The sequence below is a fragment of the Macrotis lagotis genome, chromosome 5 (assembly GCF_037893015.1).
Source record: "Macrotis lagotis isolate mMagLag1 chromosome 5, bilby.v1.9.chrom.fasta, whole genome shotgun sequence".
NCBI lineage: Eukaryota > Metazoa > Chordata > Mammalia > Peramelemorphia > Peramelidae > Macrotis > Macrotis lagotis.
The window spans coordinates 148,558,218-148,578,566 of NC_133662.1; the positions used below are offsets into that span (position 1 = coordinate 148,558,218).

Genomic DNA, 20,349 nt, shown 5'->3' on the forward strand with positions numbered 1-20,349 from the left:
CACACGGTCACATGTCGGAAAGTCCCAGAACCCGGCTGGAAATCCCCGGGCAGATATATTACCCGGCCTAAAAGAAAGGAAAAAAGAGAACCTGCGCAGTGGCTGGCTTCGAGTTGTAGGACCTCGGCTTGCGGGGGTGGAGCAGCGCGGGGCAAGCCGTCCTCCCGCAGCGGCGACAATTGTAGCAGCGGAGGCAACATTGTAGCAGCGGAGGCAACATTGTAGCAGCGGAGGCAACAGTGTAGCAACGGCGGTGCCCATTGTAGCGCTATCGGTAACATTGTAGCGGCGGCGGCCGCAGCTCAGCCCGCCGGGAGCAGCCGGCCCTGCAGCGCCCGCTAGCCCAGGCTGCGGCTCATGGAGCGCCCCGCCACCTCTGCCCTCACCTCTGCAGCCCGCCTTCTCGTGCATTAAATCGGGACTTGTGCATTCCGTACGGCGCCCATTGCTGCTTCGCAAAGGTAACCCCCATCTCTCTCTCTCTCTCTCTCTCTCTCTCTCTCTCTCTCTCTCTCTCTCTCCCCTCCCCCCCCCCCCCCAGGCGCTAGGTATTGTGCGCCGGGGGTTTGGCACTCGGGGCTTGGCCGCACGAATTTGGCACAGACCTTGACCTGAGCCCTGTTGCTTTGACAGCTTGTGGTGATGGAATGGGGAGGGGGAGGGGAGGGCTGATGCTTACAGAAAAGATATGGGGGGCTGAGGGAGGGTAGGGAGGGAGGATGCACCTCTGAATCTCCCCAACGGTCTGGGCCGTTAAGACAAATTAAAGATAAATCGGAAACCTTTAATTTTCGGCAATGGACAGAATGTGGATAATAGCCGTGGATTTAAACTGACTTTTGATGCTGTTAAAATTTTCCTCTTTTGTAAAAAAAAAAAAATTACCTCTGCTATTCGAAGCAGGAATTCCGCATTTTCTGCAAAGGGCCACAGAGAACGTAGTGAATCTGGCATTGCAGAATATAAATAAAGGATGATGGATTGGAATGATGGATTGGATGGATGTATTGGAAATGACCCCAAAACTTTGCACACCCCAGAAACCTCATTTCCCCAGATTTTGGCTGCCAAAATATTTTACGATTGTGCGACAGAGTTGACTTTTTAAAGTTCCAGCTGTGGAAAGTTCAGGAGAAATTTAAATACCTCCGCTTCAGTCCCACCCCTCTGTCAGTCAGCTTTGTCAGTCTTGGTTGTCCTACATCCTGCCACCTGGCCTTTGCAGGAAAGCTAGGGTATTAAGAATAGAGCTTAGCTCCCGTGGATTGGTCTGAATCCAAATCTCCCAGCTTGCAAGATCTCTTGGTGAAAACCAGTCTGATAAAGTGGTGCAAACTCTTTGAGAGCTATTTGTCATTTTCACCTGATTAAAGGGGGGAAAAATAACAGCCCTGAAGTCTAAGACCATTGAACAGTGAAAGATGTAAAAGATAACAATGCAAATTTTTAATAGTGGAAGAAAAGAAAAATAATGATTCTTGTTGAGGAAACTGAGGCACAATTATGACTTTATGCATTTATTCAACAAATATTTATTGAATCCATCCTAAGTATTATATTGGCTACTATGAAGCATTTAAAGATCAAAATATGGTCCCAACAATAACGTATGTATTCTTCTAGATTAATGTGCTTGACTCTGCCTCCAGCAGTTTTTGGTGTACAATGTGAGAATTTTATTGTTTTGGCTTAGTGATTTCCAAAAATGGAATTGGGGGGTTTTTTTTGGTTGATAAATAATTCACAAATTTCTGCGTTGTACACCAAAACACCTGTACAAAATGGAAAAAATAAAGAATAACCAAAAGGAAAAAGAGAGAGAAGGCTTTTAGAGATGATTAACTTCTAAAGAATTTTGTAGTTCCTAGTGACAGAATTTGGGGAAATTTTTGTGAAATGAGTCAAAGTAATATTACAAAACATCACTTTTTTACAGATTCATAAAACTTTTCTTCTCCTACAAATATATAACAAGCATAAATTTTTAGAAAAAATACTCAATGACTCCATGTGGAGGAGGGTCTAAGAATTAGACACTTGGAACAGCATCTTTTCATTTGTTTTGGTGGGTAGTTTTGGAGAATGAACAAATATGGTTGAATTGCTTTAAGTTCTGGAATATTGACATTTGCATGGGTTCATATGGATGATTTTGGCTTTCACAATTTAAAGAAGATCTAGGACTAGAAGAAAGCAGTGAATAGAAACAAATCATTCTTTACATGTTTTCCGAATAATTTAAAGATCTTTTTATGGTAACCAATTTTTAAGGCTCTAAGATTTACAAAACATTTTGCTCAGAGCCATTCTGTAAAGCGGGGGGGGGGGGGGTCATGTAAGTATTATTGTTTCCCTTTTAATAGCTGAAACTAAGATCCAAATAGTGTAAATGACTTACCCTGGGTCACACAGAAGAAGAAGTTAGGTTGCAAGTCTAGACCTCCTCTCTCCAAGGGATTTAGTGCCACCCATCTTATTTCCCTCTCATGTTAGTGAGTTTTATAAACACATTTCTGATGGAGAAACCAAGGACATTTTAAAAGACTCATTGCTACCACACTTGCATTTGTGATATCCTGTGCCAGTATTTGGCCTCTCGGATATCAAGGGAGAAAAATCAGTTTTATATTTGGCTAAGGGAAGGAAAATTATATTCTTTAAATCATATATATACCAATGTCAAATTGAAATTGAAATTAATTGAAAAAAATTCCACTGGAGAATATCCTTTCATAATTTATAATAATAATGAAAGAAGTATCAGAGTTCAGAGTGATTTGAAATCCATTAGGGTAGCAGATGTCTGTGTTAGTTAATAATTTATGCATTCTGATAGGCCTAGGTAGGAAGTAAGTTTCTCAGTAGTCCTAAGAGATATGTATATTTACCTTAAGGTAGGTTAGTTTTCAGCATTGGATGAATGGAAATATTTTTTGATATACTACTAAAGCCAACTCATTCTTGATGATTATCTTTGTCACCTTGAAGGTTCAGGAGTCATATAAAGAAATCAAGATATTTTGGGACTACCTGGGGAAGTACCAGGACAATTGGGAAATGTTTGGGGATTTTCATTATCTTTTTTTTTAAGTAAGATGTGATAATGATAGGGAAAAGGGAGCAATGAAAACACCTGGTGCTTGTACCACAATGGCTTGTCAAACAAAATTGGTTTGATCACTCAAACCTAATCTCATCCCATCTAGAAGCTCATCTCTGCTTCTTCATCTTCCTTATATTTTAAGTTGCATCCCTGCTAAAGGTTCTGAAAGCTCTTTTCATTTCTTCTCCAGGGCCCTCATTTTCTTGTATTGTTTGATTCACCTGGGGATGAAGAAGAGAGTGGTATGCAACCACTAGTTGGTATCTGGAGTACAAACAGCAAATTTTATTGATTTGGAACTGAGTAATAATTGAACTCCAATTTTAACCATTAAAAGTGCTTAATAATTATAAGCCAATGTATGACCTGAGGTTCGATCTCCTTGAAAGTAGAAATTTTTGCATTCATCATACTTTTATCTCCAACATCTGGCATTGTTCCCATTCATAATAAATACTTGTTGATTGACTGATCAGGGAGATGGTATGACATATTGAATCATGTTACAGAATTGAGGAGTCAGGGAGACTCCTTGACCACTATCCTCCCCAACTGTGCAAGTTGGGCAAATCACTTTAACCTTCCTCTTCTTCAGTTCACTCTTCTCTACAATGGTGGCTTATAATAAGAGCATCATTTCACAGGGATATTCCTAAACTCCAAAGAAATATTCAACGGAAGTAAGAAATTAGTACAGTGGAAAGAAAACTGGCCTTGGAATCAAGGACCTAGTTCACTTACCACTTATGTGGGCAAATCATTTAATCTCTCTGGACCTCAGTTCCTCATCTGTAATGAGAGGGGGATCGACTAAATGTCTTATTTAAGGTTCTCCCCTACCCAACTTTAAATCTATGATCTTAGAAAAAGAAGTTTTAAAAAATAAACTATATGATGGCTTTAAACAGTCATGGGATGTGGTGAGGATGTCACTGAATATTGTTTTTAAGAGAAAAGGAACATTTTCATCATCACTTGGTTTGATGGTATTGATCAATTTCCATATAAATGTTTCACTCAGGCCATAAAAAGAAGAGATAATCAATATTCCTGATGCTGTTAGGAAAGCACTGTTTTCACTTTCTATACCAGTAAAGAAATAGAAGGTTTTAGCTGTAAGTTTGGCAGTGATCAGATCTGCTTTTTATTTGGGGGTGGACCTACAGGTAAGAGTGTCTTCTCTGAGCCCATAACTGGTAGCTGATATTTCATGGTTCAGAGTAGTTAGTTCCTGTGAACTTCATTTCACTGCATCAGATTCAGAATCAATGATGAGATACCTGCTGTGTACTTTTGCTCACAGAAGGGATTGGTTCTATGACAGACATTACTGAAACACAGGTTATTCCCCTCCTCCTCAGTGCCCACTCTCCTCCTTCCTACTCTTGTATATAAGTTAATCTTTAAAAGTGATATAACTTGCAACAGTCCAGTGTGAGTAAAACTTAGGTACCAACAAGCATCTTGGGAATAGAGGTGACTAGGATTTAAATCTGTTGCCCTCATATTAGAGTAGTGGCAAGTTTCAAATTCTGATTTCCTATGGGTAGATAAAACAGAGTAGATATTAAGACTAGCCTAATGGATTGTTTTTTTGGCTTTGTTTTTCCCTTCTCAGGTATTCTCCAACAACATGGCTGAACAGCAAGTTCTCCCCCAGGCTTTGTATCTGAGCAACATGAGAAAAGCTGTGAAGATAAGGGAGAGAACCCCTGAAGATATTGTCAAGCCTACCAATGGGATAATTTATCACTTCAAGACCATGCACAGATATACAGTGGAGATGTTCAGGACTTGTCAGTTTTGTCCTCAATTCCGGGAATTTATTCTTGTTGCTCTAATTGATAGAAGCATCCAAACTTCACTAGAAAACCAGAAAAAGCTCAACTGGTGCCGTGAAGTCAGGAAACTTGTGGCTCTAAAAACAAATGGTGAGTTTGAGAGCCCTTCCAACTCTGAATTGGGATTGATCCTAGGACTCATAGTAAAATATTCTGATTAAGGTTTTGGGGTGTTAGGAAGGTGACACAATGACAAGAAGGGTCCCCACATGGATTTGTTTATGTGAAATAGCTACAACTCTATTATAATCATATGTAAAATGCCTAGCTGTGTGATTCAGCTGACACAGGAATCTCAGTAAAGGGTGTTGCATAGTCTAAGTACAAGATTTTTTGTTTTATGTTATGTTGTTTTATAAAGCAATCATTATTTTCTAAGGAAACATGTTAGAATGCTTGGAGGGTTAAGAAAATTGGACTGGAATCCTTAATCTTTGGGCAAATCTTTTACCTGATTTTATATATCAGTTTATTACCACTTATAAAAAAATGGCCATCATGACTCCAGTAAACAAGGTTAAAGGACTCTTAACCCTTTCAAGAAAAGTCCCATAATTTATTCAAAGAATTTAATCTGTACTTTTGAGCCTAGGAAATATTAAATATAATTGTGCAGGGCTTTGTTGTCTTCAGAATTTTTCCAGCTTTCTCCCAGCTTTCTCACTGGCCTCTAAAGGCAAGCTCTTAACCTTTTTTTTTAATTTGGAGATATTTTTCCCCAATCTAAATTCATGAGCCCCAGAAATCTATGCACATAGCCTTTTTGTGTGTGTGATACTCAGGTTCAGAACTGCTCTAAGGTCTCTTCCAGCTTTAAATCTACAATCTGATGATTTTTTATTCTTAAGAAATAATAGAAACATTTCAGATCCCCCCCCCTCCGTTTTTGAGCTGTTTTTCATTGGTTGTTGCTTATGATCTTTTTTCCTCCTTGTCATATTTGATTTTCCCCCCACCCCCTGCAGGCTACTGATAGTGTTGCCTGATTCTCCTTAAAAATCACAGCAGGTTCACAATTTGTTACTTAGTTTTAAATTATTTCTGGGTAGCTTTCACTATTTATTCAAGTATAGTTTGGTTATTTGTTTGATGTTTGAAGTCTGGATATGTGTGATGAATGCTAGAAATAAGTCCAAGTGGGATTCTTATTCCTAGGTAAGAAGCCGGAAACACAGTATTTCCTATCAACAGCAATATTGCTAAGATTAGTATAACATTACTGATAAGAAAAGAGGACTTTGATGTTTGCTGACCATTATGAAAAGGCAATTATCCAGAGATGAAACAGAATCAATATTTGACATCTTCCCCTAGGAATAGTCTAGAAATAAAGATCTTTTAAAATATCAACAACAATTTTAATAGCTGAAGTGTATATAGTTTATTTTACTTGATTCTTACAGCCCTTTGGGGATGATGCTGTAGGTATTATTCCCATTTTAAAGATGAGAAAACTGAAATTCTGAGAGGTTCAATGACACAGCCATGATTGCATGGCTAGTTAAGTACTAGAGACAGAATTTGAACCTAAGTCCTACCTAACTCCAGAACCATCTCTCTTTGTACTCTACATAGTCAATACAGCAGTTGTTGTCATAGAGAAAGCAAGATGAATCTGTGTTAGATCCTAACACAGAATTGGTTGTCCTGGGAGACAAAATAATTTTCAGTGGTGATATGTAGTAGGAATCTAGCCAGGCTTTGGTGTCTCCTAGGAAGTGGTTTTCTTTGCCTCCCCTCCCCATTCATTACCAGGAGGGATGGAGTCATAGGAAAGGGTGGGGATTGAGGAAGGGGAGTGGCCTTGCAGAATTTGAAGTTTGTGAAACACCAAACAATGCTTAGCAGGGAGTCCTATTCACTTAGAAGGTATCTACTAGTATTTGTGGATTGGCTCAGATTTATTGGTTCTTGAGGAAAAGGTACATGGGAAATGTTTTCTGTTGATTAAATGCTTGATTAAAGCATTTTTATGAACTGATTTTTACTTTAGAAGAGATTAAAAGCATTTCTGCTTGTAGGAATTTGGTTGGTTTTTTCTAGGCAAAGACTTTTTTTTAAATTTGTTTTTGTTTTTTTTGGGGAGGGTTACAGTTGCTTATTCTTCCCCTCCCCGGATCAAAAGTCTATAATGTCTAAAAGGAGAGAAGAGGTATTCAAGAAGGGGAAACAAAACCCCCAAAACCAGAACAATGCCTTTTCATCTAGAATTTTTAATAAGATTGATTTCCCCCCCCCCCATTTAACCTGTAGGATGGATTATATAAAGTTACTGGATTGTTTGGAAGTGGGAGAAAAGAGATGGTAGGTGATTCACAATGTTTGCATTTGAGGATATGAGACTAGAGTGAATGAGGAAGGGAGTAGGTGGTATAAAATTGAAACTTCATGCGAAAAATTCCAGTGTCTATTGGCTGCTGCGATTTCACTTGTATAATGAATAGGCCTATTCCAGCTCACCCTAACCACACCCACTTGGAAAGTCCAGTATGCGCTTCACAGTTTAAATGTCTACACACCAGAACAAAAAGTACAATAGCAGTTGCTCAATTGCTAGTCAAATAACTTGGCACTGGGGAATTCCAAGTGTTACTGAGGGAATTTTGTGCTGGTGAATCTCAATAAAGAACTGAAAGTAAGAACAAGGAAAAAAAAAGCCTTATCTTTGCTCTAGATTTTGCAAAGGGGAAATTTCAACAGAATGTAATAGTTGCCACACTTTTGGCCTAGACACAAGACTAAAGTGATCCTTTTCCGTTTATTTGTCTGGATATTTGTTTAGCCAGTCTTTCTGATTTAAAAAACAAAACAAAACAAAACCAAAACCAAACCAAATAAATAAGTGAATGGAAAGAATGTTAGTTTAAAGTGTATTTTAGTATTTTGAAAAACTTGATCAAGGTGAAAATATTATCAGACTTCAAAATTTTTGGCCTAGCAACATTAGAAAAGTTTATCTTGGTTTTAAGCAATTGTGGGCTTCTCAAAGAATTACCGATTGTGTGTTTGTGTGGGATTATCTGAATTCAGTTCAAGAAATGAAGTTAATATTCAATGCATTTGTTGCTTTGAGAGTTTTGAGAAAATGCAACTCTGTATGGAGTCATTTCTTCCTTTATTTCAAATAGTCCCCAAATCATGTCTTTTAAAAATGTTCTTACTCACCTTTCTTAGAAATAATGCCTTCATCACTTCAGCCCTAATTACCCGGAGCATAGGCTGTTTGACCTAAGGAATTTTCAAACCCTTAGTTCTGTGGCATGTTATGATTTTTAATGAGGAGTTGGCCATTTAAATAAGTAGTATTTGACTGTTGCTGACAAACAATACTTCACCACATTCCTGTGGGGCAGCTTTGTCTTGTCAGCCCTACATTATGAATGAGAGGAAACTCCCAGCACCAAGGGTAAAGTGATATAGCCAAGTCACTTCAATGTGAGTCACTAGCAATCCCAGTCCCATGCCTAGGAAGAAAAGCCAGCACTACTTCCTGATAATTGCATGTTTACCCCAGGCCTTTTCCCAGTGTCACCATCCCTGGATGGTGGAATCCCAGAATATAAAAGCTGAAAGGGAGAGAAGAGCCCAATTTGGGAATCACCTCAGGGTGTTCTCAAAGGTGCAACAGTGCAGCACAGTGAAGAGAACCCTGGGTTTAGACCCTGTCTAGCTCTGCAACCTAGCAAAATCACTTAGTCAATTCATTTAGCTCATTTCCTCCTCAGCTATAAAATGGGATATAATAATTCCCTTAGAATCTTCTTCAGAGTTGTCATGAGGATGAAACAAGATTATGCATCTGCTTGGAAAATCTTAAAGCACAGGATTTATATCAATGACTGTTATCCTGTCTAAACTTCTTATTTTACAGATGAAGAAACTAAGGCAACTAAATGACAAAATAGAGCACTGCATTTGGAATCAGATCCTAATTCAACTCTTGCCTTAGACACATTAAGTGGGACTCTGGACAAATTAACTTTAACCTCTCTGCCTTAGTTCCTCAGATATACAATGAGAGAATTGGACTCAAGTTTCCTTCTACCTCTAAATCTGTGTTCCTATATTGACCACAAAGGTTTACTGTTGCCAGAGCCAGTCTCCGGTTTCAGTTCTCTCTCAATTGCACTCTGCTACCCTTCATTAAAAATAAATTTGGAGTGTTCTTTTCATTAAATAAGAATTCTCTTCTTCCCCCCCCCACTGGAAAACAAAAAACAAAAACAAAAAAACAACCAGCACTCTTCTAAAACAGCCTCCCACTATTCTATGAAATGTAGGCAGTGGTCCTGGAGAAGATCATTTGACTGCTGCCACTTATTTTCTCCCTTCTCAGCATTACCATGTAAATGTTAAGGAAAAGTGTTAACAGTGTGCATGCTCTTTTGCACAGGTGATGGGAATTGCCTCATGCATGCTGTATCACAGTACATGTGGGGTGTCCAAGATTCTGACTTGGTCCTGAGGAAGGCCCTGTACAGCACTCTGAAAGAGACTGATATCCGCAACTTCAAATTCCGTTGGCAGCTGGAGTCGCTGAAATCCCAAGAATTTGTGGAAACAGGCCTCCATTATGACACCAGGGTAAGAAGATTTTGTTCAAGCAAAATCTGCTCCTTGGGAAATACTAGGCAGTTCATTTTCTGTGTACATTTGGGGGAAGGGAAGGCAGGACAGGGCACAGTTGTCTCAAATGATCTTACGATGGCCAAAGTCCTGCCAAGGATCTCTCTTCTAAGAGAAGAATCTCTAAGGGTGGGTTTTTTTCAGGAGCTTCTCCTGGTTTTCATTTGTCATTGCCCTTACATGCATTATTGAGGCAGTGAGTCAGATTCAGGCATGTATGTATAATCCAGTTCATCGCTCTCCAAGTCACGAGTATGGAATTTTTGTGGACAATTTGGATGAAGATATTTAAAATTTTTTTTTTATTTTTATTTAAGACAGTGGGGTTAGTAGTAACTTGGTCAAGGTCTCAAAGCTGGGCAAATATTATGTGTCTGGGGTCAAATTTGAACTCAGGTCCTCCTGACTCCAGGGCTGGTGCTCTATCCATTGTGCCACCTAGCTGCCCCTGGATGAAGATGATTTTATATCTCTTTAAGGTTTTGTAGACAGATGTTGCCCATAGCTTTCCTCACAGTCCATAAGGGGCTTCAGTACTGAGTTTGAACTACAATGGAAAAAGTCACCAAAACGAAAAAAAAGATTGTAGGGGGAAGGGGGTGTAGGGAGAAAGACTATTAGGCTATTTAAATGATTTTATAGGGAAAAGGGAAAATAAAACTGAGTGAATAGACACAAACTAGAGTGAGGGGGAGGGAAAGAAAGGAAAAATACATTAAATTGCCTTTTTCGTTTTTCCCTTAGAATTGGAATGAGGAATGGGACAATCTTATCAAAATGGCATCCACAGATACATCAGTGGCCCGGGGTGGACTTCAGTATAATTCACTTGAAGAAATCCACATATTTGTTCTTTCTAACATCCTCAGAAGGCCAATTATTGTTATTTCAGGTGAGAGTCATGATTTCTGTTGAGGTGTTTCATTTTAATCAGTGTACAGTGAAGCACTTCTCCACTTTAAAATTTTCATCTCTAGGATGTAATCTAAAATTTCACTGCATTTCTTATAATGAAAAAAAGTCATATTGATCTAGTACAATAGCAATGAATAGTTGAAAGGAATTTGGTTTGGATAATTCTCAGTGGTTTATTTTTCCTGCTCTTTCTCTATACAGACAAAATGCTGAGAAGCTTAGAGTCTGGTTCCAACTTTGCTCCTTTGAAAGTTGGTGGAATTTATTTACCTCTTCACTGGCCTGCCCAGGAGTGCTATAGATATCCCATCGTCCTTGGTTATGACAGCCAGCACTTTGCACCACTTGTTACCCTAAAGGACAGCGGACCTGGTAGGAAAATTAAACTATGATTTAGAACAGCTTATTTTAAATGTTAGTGTGAAGTATCTCCATTCCTATTTGAAGTTAGTTGTATTCCTGATTTAAATGAAAATATGTCTTTCAAAAAGTTTGTTAATTATCACATCATCAGATAAATATAATGTTTGTTTTACCTGAAACCAGTGAAATATTTCTGTTAAGAATTAGAAGTGTTGGGACAGCTACATGGCACAGTGGATAGAGCACTGGCCCTGGAGTCAGGAGGACCTCAGTTCAAATCAGTTCTCAGACACTTAATAATTACCTGGCTGTGTGGCCTTGGGAAAGTCACGTAACCCCATTGCCTTGTAAAAACAAAAAAAATTTAGAAGAGTTCTTTTAGTTTTTTTTTTTTTTTATGCAAGGCATTGGGGTTAAGTGGCTTGCCCAAGGCCACACAGCTAGGTAATTATTAAGTGTCTGAGGCTGGATTTGAACTCAGGTACTCCTGACTCCAGGGTGGGTGTTCTATCCACTGTGCCACCTAGCCACCCCCAGAAGAGTTCTTTAAATGATACTCCTGTTGGTATTCTGAGTGCAGGGAGTAAAGAGAATAGAGGAACTGTGGTCCTTTCTACCAGTTAAGTGATGATGTAGTTTTTAAGGAGCACTTTTCTAGACTCCTCCCCACCATTTGTTCAAGGTATCATTCTTAATCATGATTTCATGGATCAAAACCTAGAAGGGACCTCATAGGCCATATAGTCCAACTCAATCTTTTTAAAGTTGAAGAAACTAAGGCTCAGGAAGTTAAGTGACTTGCCTAAGATCACATGGTAATTAGCAGGGTCAGGACTTGAAGCCAGATCCTTCAGCACTCTTTTCTAGTATACTATTTATTCAGAAATGTACTTAGCATGTTTCTGATTTCAGGCACCACCCCATTTAGTAGAATAACATGTCCACATCTCATTTTCTCCTCAGAAATCAGAGCCGTGCCACTTGTGAACAGAGATCAGGGAAGGTTTGAAGACTTGAAGGTTCATTTTCTAACAGAGCCAGAAACAGAGATGAAGGAAAAGCTACTCAAAGAGTACTTGACTGTGGTAGAAATCCCTGTGCAAGGCTGGGACCATGGGACAACTCATTTAATCAATGCTGCAAAGTAAGTGATTCCCTGTTGGCTGAATTGGTTAACATTTTTACTCCTTATTCTGAGACAATACCCAAGCAATCTCCCATCTAAAGCTGGGCCTTAGCTTTATAGGAATTTCCTTCCCTCCACTAGAAAAATCACATGAACACTGGCCTATTGCATTTTTTTGGAGATGTGAATAAATTAGGAATGCAAAATTTGAGTCTTAAGCTTAGATTAAGGCAGGGCAAACTAGTTTCAAATAGCATATCTGAACAAGAAAAGAGTCACTGAGATTTTTTTTTAAACTATATTGTAGTAGGGTTCAATTTTATTTCCTACCTTGATGGACTTTTATATATCTTTATATCATCACATATTTATTTATATAATATATTAGACATAAATATTTATAAGACTATTTATATTTTCTTTAAATCATCATAGAAATCCCCAGAAAAATAGCCTTTCATAAAAGAGGTATACAAAGAACAATTGTAACCCACATTTTCTTTTTTCATTTAACAAATATTTGTTTTCTCTCTGTCCCAAGGAAAAAAAAGAATAAAATTAAACTTCTAACAAATGTACATTTTCACACAAACAGTTCTCACTATTAGCTCTGTGCACAAATGCATGTGTCATTCAATATCTTGGATCTATCACCTTTAAAGAGGTGGATGGTATAGCCTGGTTCATCATTGGTCCTGTGGAATTGTGGTTGATTACTGTTTTGATCAGAGTTCTTTGATCTTTCACAGTTGTTTGATTTTTTAGTATTTAACCCACGGTTCTTTTCCTGCTTAATTGGGGTGGGGGGAGTGGAGACATGAGAAAGACAAAAAGAGATACAGGGGCACTGATACAGCCTCCTCTTCTGTTATCCTGCTTTGCTTGGTGACAGAAATTAAAGTTCATTAGAACATGGGTGGAGCTTGTAGACAATTTTTATAACATTCATGTGATTCCTCTAGACCAAAGAGGGGCCAGAGAAACCTCAACTGTGCATTGCATGTTTGGTTAAAATTTAACATAGGGAAGGCTGTCCCTCCTGGCCTGTTCCACTTGGAAGTCTTAGGTTCCTTTGGGTTTCTTAAGGGAATTTTGAGTTTTAGGAAAACTGGGACCAAAAATTTGTTATTTTGTCCTATGGAAGATTTTTTTTTTGTGGAGGGGAAGAAGTTAACCTTCAAATAACTGAAAGCAATCTTGTTTCCCTCCCCAAAACTAAAGTATAGAATACAATGGTAGCAGCTTCTTCAGATTGTACTATTTTTAATAAATCAAATTGGGCTAAATGAATATATCATAAATTTAGAGCTTGAAGGAAATTTGGAGGTTCTTAATCAACCCCAATCTTGTTATTGTTATTATCGTTCATTTTTCAGTCACAACCAACTCTTTGTGGCTCTATTTGGGGTTTTCTCACTAGAGTGGTTTTTCATTTCTTTCTCCAGTTCAATTTCACAGAAGGGGAAACTGAGGCAAACAGGGTCAAGTGATTTGTCCAGGTTTATATGGTTAATAAGTATCTGAGGCCAAAATTAAACCTAGAAAGATGAGTCTTCCTGTCTCCAGGCCCAGGACTCTAGCTGACATCTTACAGATGAGTAAACTGAGTTCCAGAAACATTAAAGCGACTTGCCAAATGACAGAGCAGTGATATGGTATTTTATAGAAAGAAGCGAAAGCTTCTTCATTTATTTAATGTGTGACTCTGCTATACTTGTTACTGGATCAATTGGGTGTCCATGGCAGTTTGGAAATGAAGGTCTGAATTTTTGCCTGTGGGTCAGTGTTGTAAATGCTATCCTACTTTTTTTGCTCTCTAGGTTAGATGAGGCTAACTTACCTAAAGAGATCAATCTGGTAGAAGACTACTTTGAACTTGTTCAACATGAATACAAGAAGTGGCAAGAGAATGAACTGAATCAGGGAGAGGCCCAGGCTAGGAATGGGCTGGAGCCCCACCTACCCCAGCTTTCCCTCATGGAAGTCAAATGTGAAACCCCAAACTGTCCTTTCTTCATGTCTGTGAACACACAACCTTTTTGCCATGAGTGTTTTGAGAGACGGCAAAACACACAAAATAAACCAAGAAAACAGAACTCTAAACCAGGGGTGGGGAAACTCACCGGCATAAGAGGTGAAGCTGAGGAATCACCAGTTATGGGGCCGCACTCTGCACCTCCCACTGCTCCCAGCCTCTTTCTGTTTAGTGAAACAACTGCCATGAAATGCAAAAACCCTGGATGTCCCTTCACCCTGAATGTGCAACATAATGGGTTCTGTGAACGGTGCCATAATACTCGGCAACTCAGTCCCAGTTGTGGCAGGCACTTGGATGCTGGGAAGTGCCAGGCTTGTCACCAGGATGTTACCAGGACCTTTAATGGGATTTGTAGTACTTGCTTCAAAAGGACTACAGAACCTTCCCCTATTATCAGCTCCAGTTTCCCCCCTCCCTGCCATCAGAGATCATTCTCTGATCCCTCTCAGCTGAGTCAAAGCATCCATCAGCATCCCTGCCACAGAACTGGTCATGAGGTCTCTTCTGGGGCCATTTCCCAGCCTGGACGGAATCCAGAGAACAGGACTGGAACCAGTAAATGCCGAAAAGCTGGCTGCATGTACTTTGGAACGCCAGAAAACCGAGGTTTCTGTACTCTGTGTTTCATCGAATATCGAGAAAATAACCGTAAGTAGAACTATGTATCCTATGATATCATTTTTTTAAAAAGCCGTCATTTATTGTAGTTTTTTAGTCTGCAAAGTAGTTCACATGTAGCAAGTGACTTTGACAGAAATAACCTATCTTTGCAATAATACTACAACCTGGAGAAAAGAAAATATTTTAGGTGAGATGGCAGGCATCACTGACTAAATACGAGACAACCTATTAAATACTCTTTTGGTTAAGCTTAAAGAAAAGAAGAAGCTTAAGAGTGGAAGGGAATCAGAAAACTGATATTCCCTTAACCTAAATATAAAGTGGGAAATTAAATTGCAACAAGTTTCTTGAATCCTAAGTGAAAGTGATTCTGATTCCAATTAAAATAATTCTTTTGAGAAATAGAAGTTCCACATTGTTGTTATAATTAGATTGTATGGCTAATATTATTTAGTAAAAACTTGTTCATGTCTGTGGATCAGCCTACATAGTATAAAGGGGTTACCGACTCCAAAGCACTACATAAATGATATTATGAAGATAAGAAAGAAAATACATGAATGTGGTAGGGAATATTGTCTTCCTCTCTTTTGTGATTTCAACCTGTTTAATGATTTCCCAGAAGCAAACATTCCATACAAAGGATGTCCAAATCTTTGTGACCCTATTTAGGATTTTCTTGGCAAAGACACTGGAATAGTTTGGTATTTCCCTCTCCAACTTATTATATAGATCAGAAAACTGAGGCAAAACATAGCTAGTAAGTGTCAAAAGACAGATTTGAACTCAGAAAATCTTCTTGATTTCACTGAGCCACCTAGCTGCTCCAGGAGAAGAGATAAGAATCAATCAAAATGGAAACTTGAAGGCAGGCACTGAGTTTTTAATTTCTTTTGTCTTTGGATTCCCCTAGAACCTATGTAGCAGAAAGGAGAATGGCTTCTCTTGCAGAAGCTAGCCCTGCTCACCATATTCAGGGAAATTTTATTAAATCCTCTAATATAGGAGTTGGCCAACTAAGCCACAGTTCCTCCTGCTTTTTGGTCAACCTGAGAGCTAAGAATGATTTTTATATTTTAAAGTAAAGTTTTGGTGTATTTTGAAATGTTAAAACAAAAACAAAATTAGCTTTCAGGCTCTACAAAACATGGATGGCCTATAGATTTGTCTGCCCCATTCTCTCTTCCCTCTCACCAATCATTTTTGAATGTCTGAAAGACATGCAGAAACTTTTTAGAGATTTTTTTTCTTTAGAAAGCACTCTGTACTTTAACAAATAGAAGGAATTCATTTATGAAAAAATGATGTTCTAAGAGTAGCATTTATCCTTTTGGGGGGGGAAGGGAATGGGGAAGGGAAGCGTGCCTTCTAATTGCAACAAGATGGCTTTACTCCATTTTTATTTTTTGTGAACTTTCACTCTGTACTTGTAATTTCTTTAGTTTTGTAATCTCCACAGCTTTATAACTGCTTGTTGGTCCATACTGACTATCATATATTTCATTCCAGGGGACCCACCTGCTTCTGGTAAGACTGATCCCTCGGCCTCCAGGTTCCAGAATACCATTCCCTGCCTGGGGAGAGGATGCGGCACTCTTGGTAGTACTTTGTTTGAAGGATACTGTCAGAAATGTTTCATTGAAGCCCAGAACCTGAGATTTCATGAAGCAAAAAGGACTGAAGAACAGCTGGTGAGACAATCAGAGGTATATAAGAGATGGCAGCCAACCCTACCCACAGAGGCAGGAGGGGTCCTTAAACCCATTAGAGCAGTGTAATTCCACAGTAATAGGTAGACAGTATCAGAAGGAGCCAGTGTCCCAGTTGCCTCCTAATTGGAAAGTCAAGGACAAAAGGTTTTCATAGTTGTAGTAAGGTGCTTGAGAGAAAAAAACTTTATTTATCAGAATACAACAGCAAGAGTGAATTCTTTTCCTCTTCAACTCTTTCCTCAAAAGTTATAGCTTGGGGGGGTGGCTAGGTGGCACAGTGGATAAAGCACCGGCCTTGGAGTCAGGAGTACCTGGGTTCAAATCCGGTCTCAGACACTTAGTAATTACCTAGCCGTGTGGCCTTGGGCAAGCCACTTAACCCCATTTGCCCTGGCAAAAAAAAAAAAAAGTTATAGCTTGGAAGGATTTGTGTTACAAATAATGATTTGAGGAAACCAATCCATCTTATAGAAACCTCTTTAATCTTTTCTGGTTCTGAAAAGGAGGGGGGACCTTTACATTCCCCCCCTTTTAAAGACCTTGACATGAAAATCAGCCCATGAGTATTTTTCCCCACAATCTCCTTGAAAAAAAAGATAACAGTGGTGATAAATTCAGGATACCCCAGAAAAAAATTCAAATTAATTCTGTTTGTTTCTTTCTTGGGCTTCACAAGCTAACTGTCCTTTTGCATTCTTCCATTCAGAGATCCAGCCAGGGCCGGGACATCCAACGAACAACCCAGAGCTCTCAGAGAAAAAAATGTGCCAATGCAGCTTGTAAGAACCCTGTAATCCACAGAGGGGAAGGGTTGTGTCCAGAGTGCCAGCGACATAATCAGCTACTGGGGCCTGCCATCCATAGAGGGGAGCCCCTTACAGAAGAGTTGCCTAAGCCACGCTGTCGAGCCCCAGCCTGTGACCACTTTGGGAATGCCAAGTGTAATGGGTACTGCAATGAATGCTATCAGTTCAAGCAACTCTATGGCTAATCAGAAACAGCAGAACCACATCCCTGAGATGAAAGAGCATTCTTTTTGGCCAAAATGGTGCTAACCTGTAAACATTTGGCTGTTTCACTTGAGGGTTAGCCCCTAGAATCGGCTATACCATGGTTTTAGCTTAGAAGAGTAGGCTGTTCACCAGGAGTCTGGCAGCAGATATGTTCACCTGAGGAACTGTGAGTCCTAGGACACCTCTAGAAAAACTTACCTCTTGCCCTAGGGTTCAAAGTCTTGAGTTTGGTAGTTGTTGATTTCTGGGATCACCTCCAGACCTCTCTGTGAGTCTCAACATTCTAAGACCTGGATAACTAGAAAAACCTAGAATACTCACTGGACTTGGACACAGAGTTTGTACTTTTGGGTGTGAATACCTATCTCTCACCTTGTGAGCCCTGTCTGATACCAGAAGGCAAAGGTCCACATTGAAAGGAATGCCTTTTTTTTGCCTAAACCTCCAGCTCAACACGTCTCATAGATAGAGTGGATAGAGCACAGAGCTTTGGGGTCAAGAAGACTGATTTTCCTGAGTTCAAATTCAGCCTCAGACACTTGCTAGCTGTATGACCCTGGGCAAGTCACTTAACCCTGTTTGCCTCAGTTCCTTATCTGGAACCATGAACTAGAGAAAGAAATGGCAAAGCACTCCAGTAATTTTGCCAAGGAAACTCCAAACAGGGTCATGAAGAGTTGAACATGCTTGAACAACAACCTGTCTCCTGGAGGTGAACCGGGATTCTCCTGGTGAAAGGACCATCCAGGGGATGCTCAAATAAGATCAGAAGGAAAATGTCTTAAAAGGAGAAGCAGGAGTCTGGCAGTATTCTTTCCTCTTATCTGCTGGTTTCTTGGATCATGAGGAAAGCAGACCTGTTTGTGGATTCTGGAATCAGTCAATCAATAGCTGCTGAATCAAAGCGAGGAGGAGAAGTCAGCACTGAAGCAAGAAAAAAAAAACCAAGCTGCTTTTTTTTGTCCTCAATATGCACCTTTTAAAAGATAAAACATTTGGGTGACCTGACACAGCCCACTTAAAACAATTGACACAACCTGAGATGTGAATGCCAGTTGTGTACATGTAAAATTAACTTGGGATCATAGATCTAGATCTGGAAGAGACCTCAGAGGACATCTAGTCAAACTCTTTTGATTTTGCAAATGTAGAGACTGAGACCCTAAGGTGGCAAAGTCATAGAGGTGGTAAGCAAAAGGAGCAGAAGTTGGGCCTGGGTCCTCTGACTCCAGAGCTAGTCATATGTCCTTATATTATATATGAGGGATTATTTTATAAAATTGAATGATATATTACCCTAGTTGTAGAATAGGAAAAGTATGTAATAACCTGTTTTTTTGGTTGTTGTTTGAGCACAACGTGCACAGAACTTATAAAAAAAATCAAGACTTGCTGCCTTTTATCAAAGGAGTAAAAAAGTAAGGTTATTCTTTATAATTGTTGAAATATTTTCATATGATCTATCTTATTTATTTTATTATAAACTTCTTGGTTATTTAAATGTACATTTCTTTTGCTGTTTGTAAAATATGAGTCTCTTGTTTGAGTTAATAATACAATTCACTTCAGTTCCCATATTAAGATTTGATCTATTCTTGTCCACTGTGACAATGTCTGTTTCCTAAAAAACACTTTGATTCCTTCCTGATAGAAAAGGGAAGAAATAAAAAAGTAAATTAATTCGAACTTCACTGTGATTCTTCTGATTCTCTTTTCCCCAGCTACAATAGGAGGAATCTGGCTCATGGTTGGAGGTGAGACTAGGATGGGGTTAGAGAACCTGTCAGGAATTGGGTAGTATACTCTCATGGGCCTTTAATGACCATTTCTTTGTGGTTATTTCCTGAGGCAATAGGTAGAGAAGCCTCATATCCAAGATGAGAACATAGTTTGGAAATGAAGCCATTCCTGGGGTAGCAAAACAGGGAAGAAGTTTCTATATCTCACTTTATAATTATTGTCCCATAATCACATCTGCTTCCAAAAAGGGAAATGAAATTCCCTAGTGCTAAAAATTGTCATTTTGTTTTAATATTCCAAGCTGGAAACATGTGGGTAGGCCTTACCTACAGACAAGCCTTACCTATAAAAATACATATACACTATGCTTTTATTGAGTCATTGGCAGTGGTGAAATCTTCCAGGCCTGTCTTTTTTTTTTCAGTTTTTATCCAAAGATACTAAAATTAACATAAAACTAAGAATACCAGTGATGTAAATGTAACTCTTCAGAACAGTCTATGTTAAAAAAAATTATTGAAGACAGTTTTGATACTTGACATTTCTGATTGAAGAAGATACATAAGTCAGCTTCCAAAGCAGTGCTTTCCAGCCCTCTGTGTTCTGAGTCACACCTAGTGCTAAGGGCTCTAGGTTTCTTATCTATCCAATTGAGGGAGCTGATGAGATGAGAGAGATGAGATTGAGAGAGAAAAAGAGAGAGTTGGGGGTGGGGGGAGAGGGGACAAAGAAAATGATTAGGGACTTAGAAAACAAGATAAGGGAGAAACCAGGATAATTTATTCATTAAATCATTCGTGATAATTATTCAGCATTTGAAGTACCTGTGATTTTTTTTCAACCTGAAGATAATGTATCCGTCAACACGTATTTGTGATTGTTTGTGAAGTATTTCCTATCTGCCAGTGCACATATATGAAAATGTGCACATTTCCTGTTCTAAGTTCAAAGAAAAAAACAAAACAATCAGAGAAGAAGGCAATATGAGAATAACTAGATAGAAGATAGATACAGAGTAGATAAAAGGCGATGTCAGAGATAAAGATATAAGCCAGGGAGACCAGGAAAAGTCTCCTGCAGAAAGTGGGATTTGAAGTGAGTATAGAAGGAAGTCAAGAGCCAGAATTGAAAAGGGAGAACATTCCATATATGGGTGATAGTTGATGTAAATGCTATGGGAGCTGGGAGCGTTGTGTATAAAGAACAATTATTAGACCAGTGCAGTTAGACTATTGAATATGTGCAGGGGAG

The 20,349-nt window shown here is 39.0% G+C and overlaps 1 protein-coding gene across 2 annotated transcripts; it reads left to right on the plus strand.

Annotated features, from left to right (window-relative positions):
• Positions 1-25: 25 nt before the first annotated feature.
• On the plus strand, positions 26-19,800 carry TNFAIP3 (TNF alpha induced protein 3). Of its 2 annotated transcripts, none has more exons than XM_074187680.1 (9): positions 26-461; positions 4,722-5,034; positions 9,338-9,528; positions 10,315-10,462; positions 10,687-10,857; positions 11,812-11,992; positions 13,795-14,660; positions 16,143-16,339; positions 17,052-19,800. In XM_074187680.1, the coding sequence occupies exons 2-9, from the start codon at positions 4,737-4,739 to the stop codon at positions 17,334-17,336; spliced, it is 2,337 nt and encodes a 778-aa protein (XP_074043781.1). In that variant the 5' UTR covers positions 26-461; positions 4,722-4,736; the 3' UTR covers positions 17,337-19,800. The 2 variants fall into 2 exon arrangements, with proteins under 2 accessions (XP_074043781.1, XP_074043782.1); XM_074187681.1 differs by having other exon boundaries at positions 16,143-16,324.
• Positions 19,801-20,349: the final 549 nt, after the last annotated feature.